The 18531-nt window shown below is 31.5% G+C and overlaps 2 protein-coding genes and 1 long non-coding RNA gene across 8 annotated transcripts; 2 read left to right on the plus strand and 1 right to left on the minus strand.

The window, feature by feature from the left end:
* Nucleotides 1-3001: 3001 nt before the first annotated feature.
* Nucleotides 3002-11641, minus strand: LOC129910424 (high affinity copper uptake protein 1). 6 transcript variants are annotated; one of them, XM_055987806.1, is made up of 6 exons: nucleotides 11518-11641; nucleotides 8632-8700; nucleotides 8359-8507; nucleotides 8065-8291; nucleotides 7181-7210; nucleotides 3002-3629 (listed from the first exon to the last, which is right to left on the minus strand). In XM_055987806.1, exons 2-6 carry the CDS (start codon nucleotides 8663-8665, stop codon nucleotides 3428-3430), a joined length of 642 nt encoding a protein of 213 aa, XP_055843781.1. In that variant the 5' UTR covers nucleotides 8666-8700; nucleotides 11518-11641; the 3' UTR covers nucleotides 3002-3427. The 6 variants fall into 6 exon arrangements, with proteins under 6 accessions (XP_055843781.1, XP_055843778.1, XP_055843782.1 ...); XM_055987803.1 differs by having other exon boundaries at nucleotides 8359-8525; XM_055987807.1 differs by lacking the exon at nucleotides 11518-11641 and adding an exon at nucleotides 11154-11312.
* Nucleotides 3549-4514, plus strand: LOC129910425 (uncharacterized). Its single transcript, XR_008771505.1, has 2 exons — nucleotides 3549-3665; nucleotides 4004-4514. It is a non-coding gene; the product is annotated as an uncharacterized LOC129910425 (long non-coding RNA).
* Nucleotides 11642-15326: 3685 nt separating the features above from the next.
* LOC129911931 (surfeit locus protein 6 homolog) lies at nucleotides 15327-16421 on the plus strand. The gene is made up of 2 exons (XM_055989952.1): nucleotides 15327-15570; nucleotides 15625-16421. Exons 1-2 carry the CDS (start codon nucleotides 15462-15464, stop codon nucleotides 16389-16391), a joined length of 876 nt encoding a protein of 291 aa, XP_055845927.1. The 5' UTR covers nucleotides 15327-15461; the 3' UTR covers nucleotides 16392-16421.
* The last annotated feature ends 2110 nt before the right edge of the window (nucleotides 16422-18531 follow it).

Consider the following 18531-nt stretch of genomic DNA (forward strand, 5'->3'; position numbering starts at 1 on the left):
CAAATAAAATTTAATTCATCAAAATTAGTTAGACATTGTGGAAATTGTGATTTTTTTACTCAAGAAAGAAATTTCATTTTATTGGGATAGTGAAAGAAATGAAAAATTAATTTCTCTGTTCATAATAGAGGTAGACATTTTTTTATGGTCTTAATTTTTAGAAAAAATGTTATTCTTTGTAACTACGTTTAAAAAATTTTGATATCGATTTTGGTTGCTCAGATATATATTTTAAATACTGTTCATTTTTTTCTTGCACATGATAAAACAAGCCCAAAAAAAAGTGCCAATACTTTTGACCGTACTTGCCTATCTTTATGTATTTTGGCGTGCTGAATCCGAATCTGAAGTCAATTTTGCCCAAACACCCTCAAAATTTTGATAAAATTTCAAAAAACCATGAAAACTGGAGTTTTTTGCAATAAATTGAAATTTCTTTCTCGAGTAAAAAACCATAACTTCCACAATTTCTAACTGTTTTTAATCAGTAAAAGCTTTATTAATTCAGCATAAATAGAACAATAAAACTGTTCATTAAAAAAAAATGTTTCCAAAACACAAAATGTAGCTTAAAACGGTCTCCAAACTCTAAAAAACAGGGATAAAATGTTGTTCTTTGAGATTCAGCCCATAAAATCTACACCCAATTTGGTGCTTGAGCACCATAAAAAAAGAACAAGTACTCCTCTGTTTAGAACTGTAAAAAAATGGCTAAGTAAAAAACCGTTGAAATCTGAAAACATTGAAAACCGGTTTTTTGACGATAACTTGAAATTTTGAGAGTCTACGAAAAATTTCATGTCCCGAAATATGATGTACTCAGTAATACCTACAACCTCTGCTAGGTCATTTAAAAAGTAATTGACATGATTTTTATTTTGTAATTGTATGCAATCTAAGGAATATTTTTGTTGTTTTGAATTTATTCAAACATTTAAAAATATTTAATTTTTAATAATTTGTTCAAGCCTTTTAAGTGGAGTTAACTGTTTTGAACTCCAAGTCGACGATATTGTTTGACGTAGTTTACTTAAAAAATGTTGTCGCCAGTAAAACGTGAAAATAATGAATTATTTTATGAAAATGAAATGCATTAGAATGACAATGACTGGTAGAAATATCCAAGTCATTTCTAATCAATTTAATTTACTTATTATACAGGGTTATTTGCATTTGATGTATTTAAAAGCTGAAGCATGAAAACGGTAATTTTTCCGTCCAAAATTCATAAAAATCATGTCTGATTTACAATATTGAGAATTCGAAACGTAGTAATTTACCCAATTTATTTGAATCACTACGTTTCATTTTTACATGTATATGTGGTGCCTAAAATAAACCATTTGAAAAAAAATGTGACATTTTCAAATGGGTAGATATTTCATAAAAAAAAAAGTGCGCATACACCACCGTGTACCACAGATTCTTCTTCCAAACATTAAACAAATAAAACAATGTATATGTTAATTTTAGAAGCGATTTGTTAACATCTCTTTTTTCAATACCTAATTTTGTAATTTTGTTGAGTTTTCTGTCCTTTAGACTGCAGCCACATAATGTCTCAACAACAAACAACTTAAACCAGTTTCAAAGCAATGTCCGGTGCCCAAAGAAATACAACCAATAACGTAAATAGTTAACTATATAAACTAACTTAAAACCATGCATTTTTTTTTTTTTTCTCTAAGGAAAACAACTGTAACAAAGAAAACTACAGGTTTTCAAACTTTAGCTCTCTTTTGAGACTTATTATAAGCTTAATAGAAAAATTTTATATTCAGAAGTCTTTCTGGTCAAAGCTAGATAGAATAGAAATATTTTAACTTGAATTCCTGAATGATCGTTTAACTAAGTTAACTAAATCATTAGTAGTTTTAATGTATCAGTTTTATCCTTAGTTTTATACTTAATTTCAGGATAGAAACCAACCTGTGGTCTTGGTACGTACTTATAATCATCTTTTGATACAAAAGTGAAAATTTCTTTAAATTAGTAGCCCCTAAATTACATACAAGAACATAAAGGCTTGACCACACCGGAGGGTATGCGGTATAGCGGTAACGATATTTGTACTAAAAAAATTCCACACCTGAGCGTTGATGTGTCAGTTTGGAATTTTTTTCATACAAGTACCCTCACCGCTTCCCGTACCGCTACCGCATACCCTCCAGTGTGGCCAAGCCTTAAATCGGTATTTTTAAATTATTCGAATTTTTATTGATCCTACTAAAATGATATATTGTTTTCAATCGTTGAGGTTTTACATCATCACGTTGCTTTTTTTGCAAAAACAAACATTTGTTCAACAATTATCACTTCCATGATTTTATTTTCTACTAAAACAGTTTTTGAGTACTTAAAATTCAAATATTTGAAACTTTCGTTTTAAGCAGAAGTTATCAATTATACAATTCCACGACGATAATTTTAGACATTAACGTATTTTTTTGCTGAGAATAACGAGTTCTTTTTCCATTTTTTTTTTTTGGTTGAACAGAAGACCAATAAAAAAAATAAAATATTACTAAACAAAACAATATTTACCACTTTTTACACCGACTTCAAATTTTACCTCACACACTTCGAGAGGTGAAAACTGATGGGTGAAATTGTTTAGAGCCATTTGCTCAAAAGAAACTTAAGAATATAAAGTTCTGTAAAAGTTTATGCAGAGGAAAAAGCAGAGGATATGAATGTTTGTTTAACTTAAATATTTAAGTTTCATTTCAGCAAATGCACCTTAATATTAAAGAACTGCTTACCCTCACTTTATGATTTAATTTTGTTTATGATATGAATGTAAAAATGGATGATAAACGTTTATTTTCATTTTAGTTAGGTCCTTGCTTGAGTATGGATTTTCAGTTTTTGTAGTTTCTTTTTTCACCGTTGTCAAAGGAATGTCGTCTGTCCTGTAGTATTTCGTCCACTCCTGGATCTACACGAGCTGTTTCACACTTTTTTTTAATGTAATGTAAATCATAAATAAAAAGGGAACAAATTTGTAAAATAAAATATTTATGTTTTATTTTCCCTTTAACTTGTTTTTCTTTTGTGTGGTGTATATATATATAATACCAATTATTTACTATTTTTTTGTTTGTATGTACATATGAGATTATGTTTTAATGAACTGTACTTAAGCCTAGCTTAAAAGAGTTTGTAATAATAATTTTTTGTTTTTTTTTTCATTCACCTAGATCCTTAAAAATTCAAGTTGTATCATAAAAAATATTTATATAGCTATCAATGAGTTTAAAAATAATATTTCGACATTTTGTTTCATTCACAGAGTTGTAGGATAAATGCCGCTGCTCGTGATGGAAGAGTCGTGGGTGGCTCCATTTTCTGATTCTTTTTCTAAACGCACTCGGTTATTTAAGGCCGAATTCGTTGCATTCATTTTTTGATGGGATAACGGAAACAGCTAATGACAATGTTCTGTCACATCGACAATAACAGATTTTTTCCAGCAAAACAAGAAGTAACCGACAGCGGCCCCAAGAACAACTGAAATGGCCAGCCAAACGTTGTAAGTCATAAAAACCAGCATAAGTAAAAATGATAAAGTGACTTGAATCACATGCAGGAGAGTTTGGTACAAATGGTTAATGGAGAGCATTGATGGCCTGGAATAAAAATAAAAATAATAGATTCGGTTTAAGGTAATATTTTTAAGAAGCTTTGTTTTTCGTAAATAAACATGCCACAAAATCAAACTGCTTTATATAGGGTTTTATAATTTAATTTTAAACTTATAAACGTATCAGTAAAAAGTTTTTATTATGTATGAAAACTCGTAGTTTTTACCTCAATGGTGAAGACTCGTTTCAATTTAGCTTGTTATATCTGAAATCAGCCTTATCGTAAAATAAAATTGCAACGATTCCAAACAATGGAAACATATTCCGGACAAAAAAATATTTTTGTGAGATGGTCATTATTTTATTTTTAAAAAGCTGGCTGCATGATCGAGTTAGAGCTGCTTTTTCTCTTTTTTTAGCAACGACGGTGAAACTAAACCAAACCGTTGAGTCACGGGGAAAGGTATCGACTTTAACGGATGCATAAGTCGAGCACTGCTCGAAAAACAACACCTGGAAACGTTAAATTAGAAAGTCCTGCCCCATCAAAAAATAGCTTCATTCGTGTATACCTACATATATAGCATCAAAATATTAACACTTTTGGAAATTGAAAAAAAAAACAAGTTAAAATTTTTAAATTTTATATGCAAACAAATCAACGATCATCAGTATAGGGGCAGAGAAGATGCACCGAATTAGAAAAATATTTAATTTATAACGGAATTCCGCAGCGTATATTTGTTTAACCCCGAACAGGTGATTTTATTTATTGGATTAAATAAATTTAAAGCTAAATGATAATTCTGATTTGTTTAATATATCATAATGTGACTAAATACACATCGCTTTAACTGAATAGGTGCAAATTTGTATTTTTTGCTGTTAACTGTTTATTAAAGCTGCTTGGAAAAGCAAAGAATATGGTAATTAGCGCGACTATTGTTTTTCTGGCATCTGGCATCAGTCGAAAAGATAAAAACATAGAAATTAAATAATAATAACAAAATTACGTGAAACCTAAAATCAATCTAATAAATAACTTTATTTATATAATTTGGTAATAGGTAATGCTTTTTTTATCAATACAAAACTTCACATATTCAGTGTAGCATTGAATCGAATGGTCTCTTATTTCAACATATAACATTTTTTTTAGGGATATTGTATGCTTGTTTTTCTTAATACTTATGTATTTTTATTAAGACGGTTGAATAAGGTACTTTTTTTTATATTTCGACAAGATTCAATATTGGAGTACTTTCAAAGCATGTCGCGAGAGTAAGGACGAATCGAAGTACAGTATTCAGTTATGATACCTAAGATGGAAAAAGCAAATGTTAAAGCCATTAGGGATATCAAAATTAATCAAAATAAAATGCACGACTGGGCCTCAAGAACTTGCTCTTAGAGTTCAATTTCCTTAAATTTTTAAGACTTTTTATATAGAAATTTGGAAAATGTAGGTACAAAAAAAATTAAAAAAATAAAATTCGTTTAAAAAAAAAATAAAACAAAATCTGAAATGAAATGAAATTGCCCTCCAAAACAAGTATGCAGTTTTGATTGATATATTAAGATGCATTTAAAAAAAAAAATTTCAAAATCGTTAGACCCGTTTTTTAAGGGTTGGGGTCGAAATTCTGTATGTTGCAAAATTCTGTATTCAAAATACTGTATGCCAAAATACTGTATTTCAAAATTCTGTACATCAAAATTCTGTATTTCAAAATTCTGTACAGAATTTTGAAATACAGATATATTTAAAAGAGGGTTTACTATGAATTTCTAAGAGATCAACTTAATAAAGAGGCAAGCTTCTAATGCTGATTAATCTAGGTACTTTATTAGGAGCTACGGAAAAAAGAGAGAGAAAACAAAACTACACTTATTTAAAAAAAACAATCTGAATTAAACCACGTTGCATACCTGAAACGGATTGAAAAAAAAAAATTAAATTTATTTGATTTTGAAATTTTTTTTTGTAAAATGTATTTTGTATGTTTAAGAAGAGTTTGATTTGTGTTCCTAGAATTGATTTACTTTTTTACTTTAATAATTATGTTTGTATAAAATTACAACTTTACTGTCAATAATTATATTTAAAGCTACTATTTCGTGTTTTTTTATCAAAGGAAATTTCTTTAAAAATACTGTATTGAAAATACAGTATTACAGTATTACAGTATTACTGTATTGAAAATACAGTATTTTGCCGTACAGAATTTTGCAAAACAGAATTTTGCAAGTCAGTATTTTGTTCATACAGTATTTTGACGTACAGAATTTTGTATTTACAGTATAATGACGTACAGAATTATGGTCTTACAGTATTTTGACCCTACAGAATTTTGTCGTACAGAATTTTGACAAGCAGAATTATGACCCGCTCCCGTTTTTTAAAAAAACTAATTTTATAATAAAATTTTTTTTTTAAATAAAATTAGTATGCCATTTTGTAGAAATCACTAATCAACATCTTCAAACAAAATTTCAAAAAATTCCATATCCCGTTTTCCAAAATTTGATTTTTCAAAACAAAAATTTCAAAATTTTTTTAAAAATCCATAAATTATTTTTTTTGAAATTTTGTTTTTGACTTATATTAAAATTATATAAATGCTTCTTCACAAAAAGTTTCGTTGAAATTGAATCAGCACTTTCGGAAATAATCAGATTTGAAAAAAGGTTCTATGGCAGGTACCTTAATAATGATTTAAAAAAAAAAAAAATATTAGAAGATAGGCCTTGTCTTAAAACTTACATTTGAATTTTTTTAAACAAAATCGTTGGAGCCGTTTTTGAGCAATTTCAATTTTACTAAAATCGGTATATGACAAGTACCGTTATTTTTGGTCCAAAATTAATTCCAAAAACCTCTTTGGAGAGTTGCCAAATAATGCTACATACCAAGTTTGACATCAATAGGTCCATCCGTTTAGGCTATAGCTTCGTTTACAGACTGGCAGACTTGCAGACTGACAGACGGACAAGACGGACAGACAGACGGACTTCCTGACTTCATGGAAAATGCTATCTCAACTTTTTTTTTGTACTAATGCATAACTTGATATATAGTACCTATATCGGAAGTAAAAATACTATATGTATTAAAGGAAGTTAATAAAAATTCGGCATTAATTGAATTTGCATTGCTTTTCTCAACATCTTACATAAAACAAAAAATGAATAATGGCAGACTTGCAGACTGACAGACGGACAGACAGAAGGACTTCCTGACTTCATGGAAAATGCTATCTCAACTTTTTTTTTTTACTAATGCATAACTTGATATAAAGTACCTATATCGGAAGTAAAAATACTATATGTAATAAAGGAAGTTAATAAAAATTCGGCATTAATTGAATTTGCATTGCTTTTCTCAACATCTTACATAAAACAAAAAATGAATAATGAACCTCTAAAAATTTAGTACCTTATCAGTTGCAGTGAAGTGTTGATTGTGTAAGCAAAACGTATTTGCAAATAAAGGTGTTTTTTTTTTTTTTTTTTTTTTGTTAAGTCAGCCTTGACTTTTAAAAATGAAGGTCACATTTCGGATGATTTAATTTAATTAATTAAAAGGTAGTACTTACGGTTTCTTGTGTATAACTTCTCCCACATAGCTGTAATGAAAAAAAAAAACGAAATCATGTATTAAGTATTCAGTAATAATTTAAAAAAACTTAAATCAAAAGTAGAAGGAATTTTTCTGAAAGTTAAATTAATTAACTTTGTTCAACTTGTCTAAAAACTAAATAAAATTTTGTGCTACGACTACTTCAAGAAGGGGAATTGACAATTCTCAACCGAGTCCGAACGGCTAAGGTGAGATTCACTTCTTGTTGTTCTTGTTGTAGGTGCCGCTAAAAAAATGCCTAGGTGATGGAGGTTGGATTTGAATCGAGAAATTCTAGCGTGACAGTCAAATGCACTTCCCATTGCTCCACGGGGTACTACAGCTCTATTACTAAATAATTCTTCAAGAATAAAGATCTAGTAACTTAGACTCTGAACAATTCATGGGAGCATGTAGTTTATAGTCCGCTTAAAATGAGGACTTTTTTTGTGACAGAGAGTTGTTTTGAGTTTTTATTCATTCATTCATAGCAAAAGGAATTGCAAAAACTGTGTCCCCTGAAAATGTGAAGCCTATGTTATGTTTTATGTTTTCATAAAAATTCTTCAGCACAAATTTTAATTATTTTCCACATCAATTGGGGAGAAGAGGGTATTGGCCGAAGACGGTGACTTAGGACTAACTACGTCATTCTGTCAACTTGTACATAAACCAAATCACATATATACATTTATGTGAAAGCAAGTAAGAATTAAAAAATAAGAGAAGAAGTCAAAATGCCTTTGCCATTTGGATTATCAGATATTTACTTTCAGCAGTCAACTATTACCTTAGCCGATACCATTTCTGATTTTCAAACTATAAGCAATGTATTTACATCGATATTTCATAATAACTTACTGTATTGTAGGTGCCGGACTTTGTTCTTCAGGTCCCTTTTCCGGCATTGAAACAGGTCGGTATTCAAGTAAATTATAGGTTTTCCAAAACAAATACTCTCTGTAGTACTTTAAACCTTCATATAAAGTTGCCATTATAAATATTGCAATCATAGAACCAATCAATCCAAAAACAGTTTCAATTTTCCACCCAGAGAAAAGTATGGTTTCATTACATCCAAAATGAAACTGCAGGTCATAAGAAAAATTAATGATTAGTGAGATATATTTAAATTTATTATTCATAAGTACATACAGCCATTGACATCATATGGTCCATAGCAACCCCAGCTACACCGCCATGATGATGATGTTGGTGCATAGAATGATCGCTAACATCGATATTTTCCGGACTACCCGTTGTTGACACTGGCAAATCATTTATTATGTCACCTTGAGTGGTAGCTGTATGGTGCATATGATCTATTACACATTGGATAGGGAAAATTTGCATGAATTATATTTAAAAAAATTTCCTTAAAATAATAGTTAATAAATGTTAAGAATGTTTTTAAGTTTTTGAACTTACCATGGTTACCAATACTGTGCTGGGAATGATCCATGTTGAAGCTTTGTAGCAGATCTTTTTTAGGAAAACCTGAAATACAATACCGAAGGAAAAATGTGTTAAATATAAATGTACCTACATTATGTTGTTAAATAATTTGTTTTGCAGATAAAAATTTATTTAATTAGCACTAAGCATATGAATGTACCACGTTAGAACTGTTTACTTTTCAATTTGAGTTGTAGTTGTTGTAGGTTTCCAAACCTAAGATACCAAAAAAATTGTTATACTAATGATAATGTGTAAAGAATAGCACAGGCAATAGAGAAAGGGACTTCCTGGATTATCTAAGAGATGCCTATGTTAGAAACTAAAACTTTGTGAAAAACTACAAAATACATTATGAGGTGAATCTACTCATTTAGCTGTTCTCAGAATCTACTCATTTTGGTGTTCTCAGGTCGAGAACAGCTAAAGGTACAGCTGCAAGCGTTTTTGGACCTAATATCAAACTCCCCGTACCAATGAACCAATCCCTCAAGTATTTTTGAGGCTGAAGTAAGCAGCATTGTAAAATGCGCAGGAGAACTCAAATTAAAACACCGAAACAAAAACATTTTCATTATGTCTGACAGTGAAGCTGCCCTAAAAACACTCAATTCTTACACAATCAACTATAGGATAGTATTTGAGTGCAATGATAACGCACTTGGTAATGCATATAAACAAAGTCACTCCCTATTGGGTACCTGGGCTCGTTGGTTTCCAGGGGAATGAGGAAGCGGGAACAATTTTTTTCTTTAATGGGACCGGAACCGGAAAAAAAATAAAAAAGACGAAGAGACCAGAAGAGCATCATACTGGGTAAAACTACCAAAACTGAGACACGGCTAAATGCATCTCGTGAACTACAACCAAGAGCGTTTCAAATCCTGTATCAGCTGGAATAGGAATTACCTCATGATAGATACAGGTTTTCTAATAGACCACTGCAAGCTAAGATTTCATCTTAGCATTTTGGCCTAATATACTGTACAACATGTAGGTTCTGCAATTACCACAAAGAAATATCAGACCACTCTGGGCAAATGCAATGCAGTAATACAACACGAAACATTCTAACACCTGGGCTGTCACCAGGCCCAAGAAGAAAAACTACACTCTATGAAAACACGCCAAATAATCAATTTTCTGAAAGGAACTAAGTTAGAGGAGGAGTTGTTATATGAAGAACCAACTCAGCTAGCTTTTAAAGGGGGCACAATGGATACTAAAGGTCGTAGTGGATCTTATACCCCAATTTATCAATCGATAAATCCTTATACCAAGAAGCTGGTTATTTTAAGTTTATATAATCAGTTTTTTTACAATATGCAATCAGAATATCTTACCGACTAAGAGAATATCGGGAAAGGAAGATACTACCTCGAATTCCCTCTAAATCAAATTTATCTCTAACTCGAGTTCAAAACTTTCAACAAATTTTGTGTTTGAAAAAAAAAAAAAATGATTTCTCTACCTGGAAATGCTTTCACTTGAACCAATTTTGACATTCCGTGATAATTTGACTCAGAGAGAGTCGACCGATTAAAAAAAAAACACCAATTGTGTTTGCATTGTCTCAAATAGCTTACATATTGTACCTATATCTCAATTAAAAATAGATCATTATTTTAGTGAGTTGCTATTGTTTGTTTTCTTATTTAAATAAACACGCGACGTAACCTTAGACTTCATTATTAACAGATTCAAATTCAGAAGAAATCAATTCTAAACAAAATACCACATTTGTTCGTCAATAAACAATAGAAACTAAAGATAACCTTGTATATACTTTTTGAAAGTCCTTTACTAGGCGGAGATCAGACAGACACGTATCTATTGGTTTCACTTATGTGATTCATTTGGGTTAGTTGTAAAGTTGGTTAACAATTCAAAACGAAACAATACCTGAATTTGAACGGTGGGCAAATCCAAACATGTAAATGAATAATTTGGTCCAAGGAATTGTTGCTTTCATTTGACCGCAATTCTTTAAATGCAACAACTGGGATTGTATTGGAATAGAAGGTGAATAACAAGGGTATAATTTCGTATTTCGTCTTATTAAGTTTGTAATCAACAAATCACATCCTCATTATATAACATTTTAAAACAAATAAACCACTTCACAAGAATTGATCGTGATTAACCTTGAGACAGAAACAGAGCTTATTTTGTTGTTGTCTATCTAAGCGCAACTATTGCGATCGTATTATACTTGCACTCAATCAAAAACAGACTTGAATGATCAAAAAATTTGCCTGTACCTACATAACAACTTGTAATTAGGTTATAATATTGGAAAAATTCCAGATAAAAGGAATGTACGAAGTTAAACACAAAAGTGAAAGGTTCAATTGTTTTGTTTTCTTGTATAGATCTCGATTACAATAGAAAGTAGAAAGTCAGATTGGATAAACCTTTAATAGATCATTAAATTGTCTTTAACTGAATCTGATTAGGAAATTTTCACCAGAAATCCCAATCAAAAAAGTACCTACACTTTTTCCGTGTTTTCTATTTTTTGTCTATTTTGTATAACCGTCCTTCGTTTTGTAAGCCCTTTAAGCCAACTCTATAAAATTATATTATTTAATCTTTTAACTCCATTACATAATTGCAAACAATTTTATTGAATTGCAATATAGATATGTGCAATAAAGACAAAACCCAAAAAAAACTAGTTTACAAAGAAATGCAAAAAAATAAATATTGAAGCAACTCCTCATTTCCGTATTCAATTGACCACGATAAAAAAATTAACTATAGGTCAAGTTTAAAAGTATTTGTTATTTAAATTTTAAAAATTATTATTCTACAATAGATCAAATTGATGTTGTAATAGAATTTGTTATGCTATCTTACTTTGATTAATTAAAATTTAAAAAAAAAGTTAAATTAAAGACCAGCAACTCTGTCAGTTCAATTGTAAAACTATTTTTTTCAATTCGTCCGCTGTCAAATGTCAGTTATGACAAATTAATTTTTACATGACAACATGTAAATTACTGAAAGATTAGACACTTTACTTTTGAGGAAATTGTTTTGGAATTTTTTTTTACTTTTACACAGACAGAAATTAGCACAGGGAACACTTTTTTTCACCAACGATTTGGGAAATTTACTGTTTTTAGTTGCAATAATAGATGTGTTCAAATCCATGTCTGGTGAAAGATGGGTAATTCCGTTTCTTTCATACATCCTCAAAGTAGACTTTGTTGGTGGTTGTGTTTTCCCCTAAACTACTGAGGTTTGGTTTGCAGGGAGGTGTTATTGTCTTTACTATTAGCCCTGTTCCATTGGAGGTGGTAGTTTACTAATAGTAGATGTTTTGGTTAATCTAGTACTATTATCTACTCATGCTCTTCTTCCCGAGTAGATACGATTTGTATAGAATTCGTTGAAAGTGCGTTACGTTACATTAATCTTGAAAGCAAGATTATTGCTCTTGATATTTCAAAGGCATTTGATAGAGTTTGGCATCAAGCTCTCTTATCGAAAATGCATGCATTCGGTATCGATGATTCTCTTCTTCATTGGATTAGAAATAACCTTTCGGGCCGTTCAATACAAGTCGTATTGGATGGTTTCAGGTCTGAAACCCACAAAATAAACGCTGGTGTGCCCCAGGGCTCCGTTTTGTCTCCGACTCTCTTTCTCATTTTCATTAATGATTTGCTCTCTGAAACTTCTAATATATTAAATTGTTTCGCAGATGATAGTACCCTCAGCTTTTCATATTCGTTTGAAGATTCACACCCATGTCCTTCGGATGTGGAACTTTAACTACAAAATATGATAAGCTCATTAAATTCTGATCTTGACAGCATTGTTCAATGGGCAATAAGAAATCGTGTAGAATTTAATGCATCAAAAACACAATGCTGCTTACTATCATTAAAACGGAACCTTCCACCCATGCCACTATCAATGAGTGGCACTTGCATAGAGGAAACTGAGAAACTTTCCATTCTCGGTATGAGTGTAACAAACCACCTTCTGTGGAACGAACACATATTCGATGTCGCCAACAACGCTGCGAAATGTTTAGGTTTTCTCCGAAGATGCAAGAAATTCTTCTCATCTTCTGATCTAGCTGTAATCTATAAAGCTTACATTCGACCAAAACTTGAATACAATTGTCACATCTGGGCAGTTGCTCCGATAACGTTTTTTGAGTTTCTTGGACAGAATACAAAAACGTGCTTTCAAAATGATAGATGATAGATCGATAACTGAGACAATTGCGTCCCTAGACTACCGACGTAATGTGTCATGTCTCTCCTTGTTTTATCGCTATTTCTATAAACAATGTTCAGATGAAATAGCTAGTTGCATTCCTCCCCTGAAAAAATTTAACCGTAATACTCGCGCTTCTACCGGACGTACCGTCAAATACAGAGATTCTTTCTTTAGCCGCACCACACGAATGTGGAATATATTACCCGCCTCTGTTTTTCCCTGCCATTTTGATGTCCAGAGCTTTAAAACTAATGTGCATCGGTTTCTCCTTTTAAATCCCTCCCTATTTTCCTGAAGCTCGCACTGTGTTTAACATATTAAGGGTATTTAACTCCCTTTAGTGCGCGTTAATTATAAAAAAAGGGGGTATTCACGATCTGGTGCAACAGGCATAGTAAAAATGTAAAATTTTATTTTTTTACAATAGATCGTGAACGCCCCTTTTCTTCCCAACTAACATTTCAGCTTCGGTTAAGGTATTACAAAAGCTACATTTCAGCTTCTTTTAAACTTTAGTAAGGTTGTTGGGCATGGAAAAAGGAGAACATTATACAAGTTTGACCCTCTATAAGGATCTTAAACGAAGCTTTACCGAAGCTCTACCGAGCCTTGAGATTTGACAGATAGCTTCGGAAGAGCTTGTATAGCTCTTTAATACATGTCTTATCGAAATTAAAAAAACAACTACAAAAACAAAAAAGAATTCTTTTTTAACTGGTTTTAAATCATGAATTTTATCTTTTGATCTGATATTATATATAACATTCCATTAGTTTTTAGTATATCTATTAATAATAATTTTAAAAGTATATCATTTTTTTACCACACCCAGGAATCGAACTTCGTATCTTCTTGGTCGTAGTCCACCACTCTACTCACTCGGCCATCCTTGTATATTCATTAATGAAATCAAAAACTTAATCAGTTCAAATAGCAAAAAAATGTCCATGCTAAATTATTCAATGTCAAAACCAAAAAGTGTCCGAGCTAGATTATTTAATATCAAAACCAAAAATCAAATACAAAACTTCGTAATTTCTGTAAAGCTTCTATAAACTCATTAAACAGGCTTATCCGAAAAACAAGCTTTCTTCGTTTAAGTTTCTTTAATAGTATTTAAACAACTTATTACAAGTTTTTAAACAAGTCAGAACTTCTATAAGCAGTTAAATTCTGAAGCAAGTTCAATACAAGCTGTATAAAAAGTAGATCCTGTGAGATTTCAATTTACAGAAGCTGTTGTGCTAGTTGGGTTATCTATAGTAAATATTGAAGCATGAATGAAATCCATGATGTTTTTTTTTTAACAGGGTTGTTCCTTAAAATTTTTTATAATTTAATTCTTTGTTTTGTTCGGTCTAGGGTATATCAAAAGTGCAAGACTGTTGTAAAATTTTAATCCGTATATTTTGCTGTTGTAGTGTTGTAAGATTTTACACTTTTGCACTTTTGCAATGATACAAGACCAGTTGCATCGGATCGTGAATACCCCTTTTGAAAATCGCTATAGTAAACTACTTGTAGTACTTTAGTCAGCTATTACATGAAGCCTCAAGAGGCTTGACTCTTTTTTCTAATTTTCTTTTGATAATCATTCTGTGAGGCGCGTACTATTACACGATGCCTCTTGAGTCAAAGACTCAAATTTGACATTTCTCTTTTAATTTAAGTATTGTTGTTGTTGTATTCCACCAAGAAGCATAAAGAAATGAAAGAGAATGTTGAAAAAAGGAAAAGTGGAAAAAGAAACGTCAAAAAAGAGTCTCAGAATTCCCACCCACGACTCTCTGGTCGGATAATTTTTTGTTTCATCTTTTTTCTCTTTTGCACTCATTACGTTTGAAAAGAGGCGCGCCTCTTGAGGCTTCATGTAATAGCTGACTTACCACCTCCCAAAGGAAAAGGGCTATTGTATGTACTTTAGTGCAGGGAAATTAATTTATTTGAGATCCATTTGGAGCTAGAAACTATAAAAATATTTGTTGCTATATATTTATATTAGGGGTATTCATGAAAAGGTGTAAACTTTTAATAAACCTGCTAAACGTAGTGAAGTGGTAAATGTGTCAAAATTTTACATGGGTTTGACCTGTTGTTTACCATATTTACCATTTTATCAGGTTTACCAAGAGTTTACACCGTTTCATGAATACCCCTGCTATTTCATGAATACCCCTAATAGCCTGTTTTCACTAGAGCTGAAATGAGATAATTTCGCAAACGAGGTCCGTTCAGATTTCAAATAGAATTTGACATTCGGAATGAGATAATTTGCGTAATTATCTCATTTCGGATCTAGGCTTTAATGCATACTGTGGGTGGAGTAAAGGCAGAACTATAATTCAGGCAAATGTGAACTCTGTCTTATGATTTTTGTTTGGAAAACAACATTAATGAATGCACCTAACGAGAAACTCCCTAAAATATCAATTGAACGCGCCCATTATCTATTTGTCAAAACGCACATGTTTTTATTACGGGCGAATGTTGAGCACAAAATAAATAAAAACTTTTACTGAAATTAATACCTAATTCCCATGGTATAAAAAATTCCTTCCTAAAATAAAATGGGAGCTGTTAAATTTGATAAAAACAAAATTGCTAAACTTCTTAAATCAGAAAATGATTATATTCTCGATGTGTTAACAAATTTCAATGTTCCTGATGTCGGAGAAGGTATGCCAATTAAGAAACTATCGAAAGTTGATACAAAAATTATAAATATTTCAGATGGAGATATGAACAATTATCTTCTTGATAGCAAAGGAAAAGGTGCAAAAACTCAAGCTAATTCCGCAAATTCTGTAACAGATCTTGAAGAACGATTAACTTCTATTAAAAACAAATTAAAGACCAAAAAGCGAAAAGTATCGGAAAAGAAAGCAAAAAAACAAGGCATGAAGAAATTAAACAAAAATAAAGAATTTAAAAAGGTATTACTTACCGCCAATAAAACAATAAAGAAGGAACAAGGAGGTGCCTCGGGAGGCTTGTCCGATTTAAAGGATGTGAAGAAAATGGTCAAACCTATTTTCAATGCTGAAGGCAAAATAGTTTTTTCTAAATTCGATTTTGCTGCACATCCTGGTTCTAAATCTAAGAAGAAGTCGAGTTCTGAAAAAGTGGTCAAGAATCCACAACAAGTACTCAGTACAATGAAAGATATGAAAACTAAATTAATGGAACTTGAAGATCAGGGTGATAAGGAAAAAGCTAAAGAAATGAAAACAGATTTGGCTTGGAAGAAGGCATTCGATAAAATTGAAGGCAAAAAGGTGAAGGATGACGAGCGGCTGTTGAATAAATCAATCAAACGGAAGCAAGATAAAAAGAAGAAATCAAAGGAACAATGGATAGAAAGGAAAAATAAAGTTGAACAAAAAATACAGAACAAACAGAAGAAACGGAATGAGAATATTAACAAGAAACTCAAGGAAAAGAAAAACAATAAACTTAAGAGAGCATCTAAGAAAGGGCGAGTCATACCGGGTTTTTAATTTTTTAAATAAAGACAAAAAAACATTTAATTTTTTAGATTTTTATTTAAATATTCCTTCTTACGTGACCTTTTTAGTAAAATGAATTATAGCCCACAAACCTTAGTATAATTGATTATTATTATTTAATCTAAAAATTTTGTCGTAGACAAGAATGTTCCCCTGAATATCGCTCATACTTTTTTTTTTATAGATTTGAAAAGGTCCAATCAATGATTAGAGTATGCAAGCAACTTTTAGTTGGTTTCTTCATATTTTGAAAGGGGACAGTACCTACAACGTTGTAATTAGTAGCGACTTATTACTTTACGTAAGAAAGAATGTACTCAGGCCAATTAAGTAAGTCCTCAGATTAGCTTAAAAAGGAGCAATCTGTTTTACTAGCAGCTCTTAACAAAAACTTCATAACTGAGTTTTTACTTCCGGGAGAGTTGTTGATCGGCGATTTTGGGCGACCCCTGGGGTCGAATTACGGCATACGTTCGTTAACGAATGGTTGCTATGTGTCCCTATCATTTTCTAATAATTAAATAGAGACAGAAATAGTCAATACGTTATCGTATGATCGTAATCGTGTGCTGTAATTCGACCCCCAGGACTGCAGCGGTGCTACAAAAAAGAATTGATAATATTGTTATAATTGCGAGTGAATTTTGACTTATTAAGTAGGTACTCCTTCTTAGAAACAAATACAAATAGTTCTGATACGTAAGATAAATTTTTCAATAGACAGTCCTTGACCGAAGTTCTATTTTGCAGAGCTGCTGCAGTCCTGCATTAATGAACTCGCCCTTCATCATTCACGGTAGATATTTTTTTGGCAACTTATATGGAAACAGTATTAAGTACCATTCTTAAAGTATTATCAATACTTCAGCGATATTGATAAAAAGAACCTTGAATTATCTGCTGTATTAAGGCTTTGAAACCAAAACAAAAAATTGCGATAATTGAAATCTAAAACCGTTTTTGCCGGTCTTATGATTTCCAAAATAATATTTTTCAAATTCATATTTCAATACAAACAATTTTTAATTTTTTTTAACGGACAAAAAAACTTGATTAAAAAAATGGTCCATTTTTATACAAATTCCGATATTGGAAAAATTTTTATGCAGGACGTTGCGAGGGTTCCTGTTAAAATCTGTTATACCTTCATTTTTGCAAAATTATGTAGGTATTTATGTTTTATGCAAAGTATGCTTAAGACCCGATTTTTCAATCTTCTAATAAACAGTCAGTTAACTATCTGATGAATAAAGATATTAAGCTCATAAACAATCAGATAAAAACATTGAATATTTAAATCAAGAAATATTACTCAGCTATTACAGAATAACAAAAAAAAATGCCAAACTCAAAAATATTCAAAATTTCTTTCAAAACAGCTAAAGATTTAATATAACGTATTTAATTCTGAATACAAATTTTCTGAGAAAAAAAGCAACTCTTTCGGTGGAAGTACATATGTAATTGTTTTTCTCTGGTTGTGCAATAAGCTTGGTAGTACAAACAGAGTACAACTCATTTGGATACCTGGTCACAGCGGTCACGTATGAAATGAAATAGCAGACACACTAGCCATAAAAGGCTCCGCATCTCCATTGGCTAATCGTTACTGGACGCATACGGAAGGTAACAGACAAGCCAAAAAATTTATACCAAACATCTCCCACGCCAGAACGAAACAACTCATCACACTCACCAGGAGTCAGATTCGCATAACCACAGGCTTCCTTACTGGACACTGCTCAGTAAAAAAACACCTCAAGACCATGGGCATTGCACAAGGCGATACCTGTGATACGAAGACGAAGAAACAGCAGAACACATACTGTGTCACTGTAATTGCTTGATCAATACACGTCGACGTCACCTCGGAGAGTATTATCTCGAAGCGGAAGCATCGCCGCTAGTTCACCCAAAAACACACAAAGTATTCTAAACTCAGGATTTCTACGTGAACTTTAAAAAAAGAGGAAATCACAATAGGCCCATCAGAGGTCGCAGTGATAAGGCGTACTATTCCCACCTCTCTCACCCTAATCTTAAACTTAATCTCCAATAAGCTAATCAATCGCAACAAATTCCTTCGGTCTTCGCTGAAAACTAGGTTTCGAAAACGGTTTTTTTTTTTACT

This window comes from Episyrphus balteatus, chromosome 2, assembly GCF_945859705.1.
Source record: "Episyrphus balteatus chromosome 2, idEpiBalt1.1, whole genome shotgun sequence".
Lineage (NCBI taxonomy): Eukaryota > Metazoa > Arthropoda > Insecta > Diptera > Syrphidae > Episyrphus > Episyrphus balteatus.

What these genes read in the sequence shown, in the direction of transcription:
- LOC129910424 (XM_055987801.1), bottom strand. Translation starts at nt 10,630, where the DNA reads ATGAAAGCAACAATTCCTTGGACCAAATTATTCATTTACATGTTTGGA. An exon ending in GCACAGTATTGGTAACCATG is followed by an intron (nt 8,526 to 8,631) that starts GTAAGTTCAAAA and finishes AATGTGTAATAG; the next exon opens with ATCATATGCACCATACAGCT. An exon ending in ACCATATGATGTCAATGGCT is followed by an intron (nt 8,292 to 8,358) that starts GTATGTACTTAT and finishes TATGACCTGCAG; the next exon opens with TTTCATTTTGGATGTAATGA.
- LOC129911931 (XM_055989952.1), top strand. Translation starts at nt 15,462, where the DNA reads ATGGGAGCTGTTAAATTTGATAAAAACAAAATTGCTAAACTTCTTAAA. An exon ending in TGTTCCTGATGTCGGAGAAG is followed by an intron (nt 15,571 to 15,624) that starts GTATGCCAATTA and finishes TAAATATTTCAG; the next exon opens with ATGGAGATATGAACAATTAT.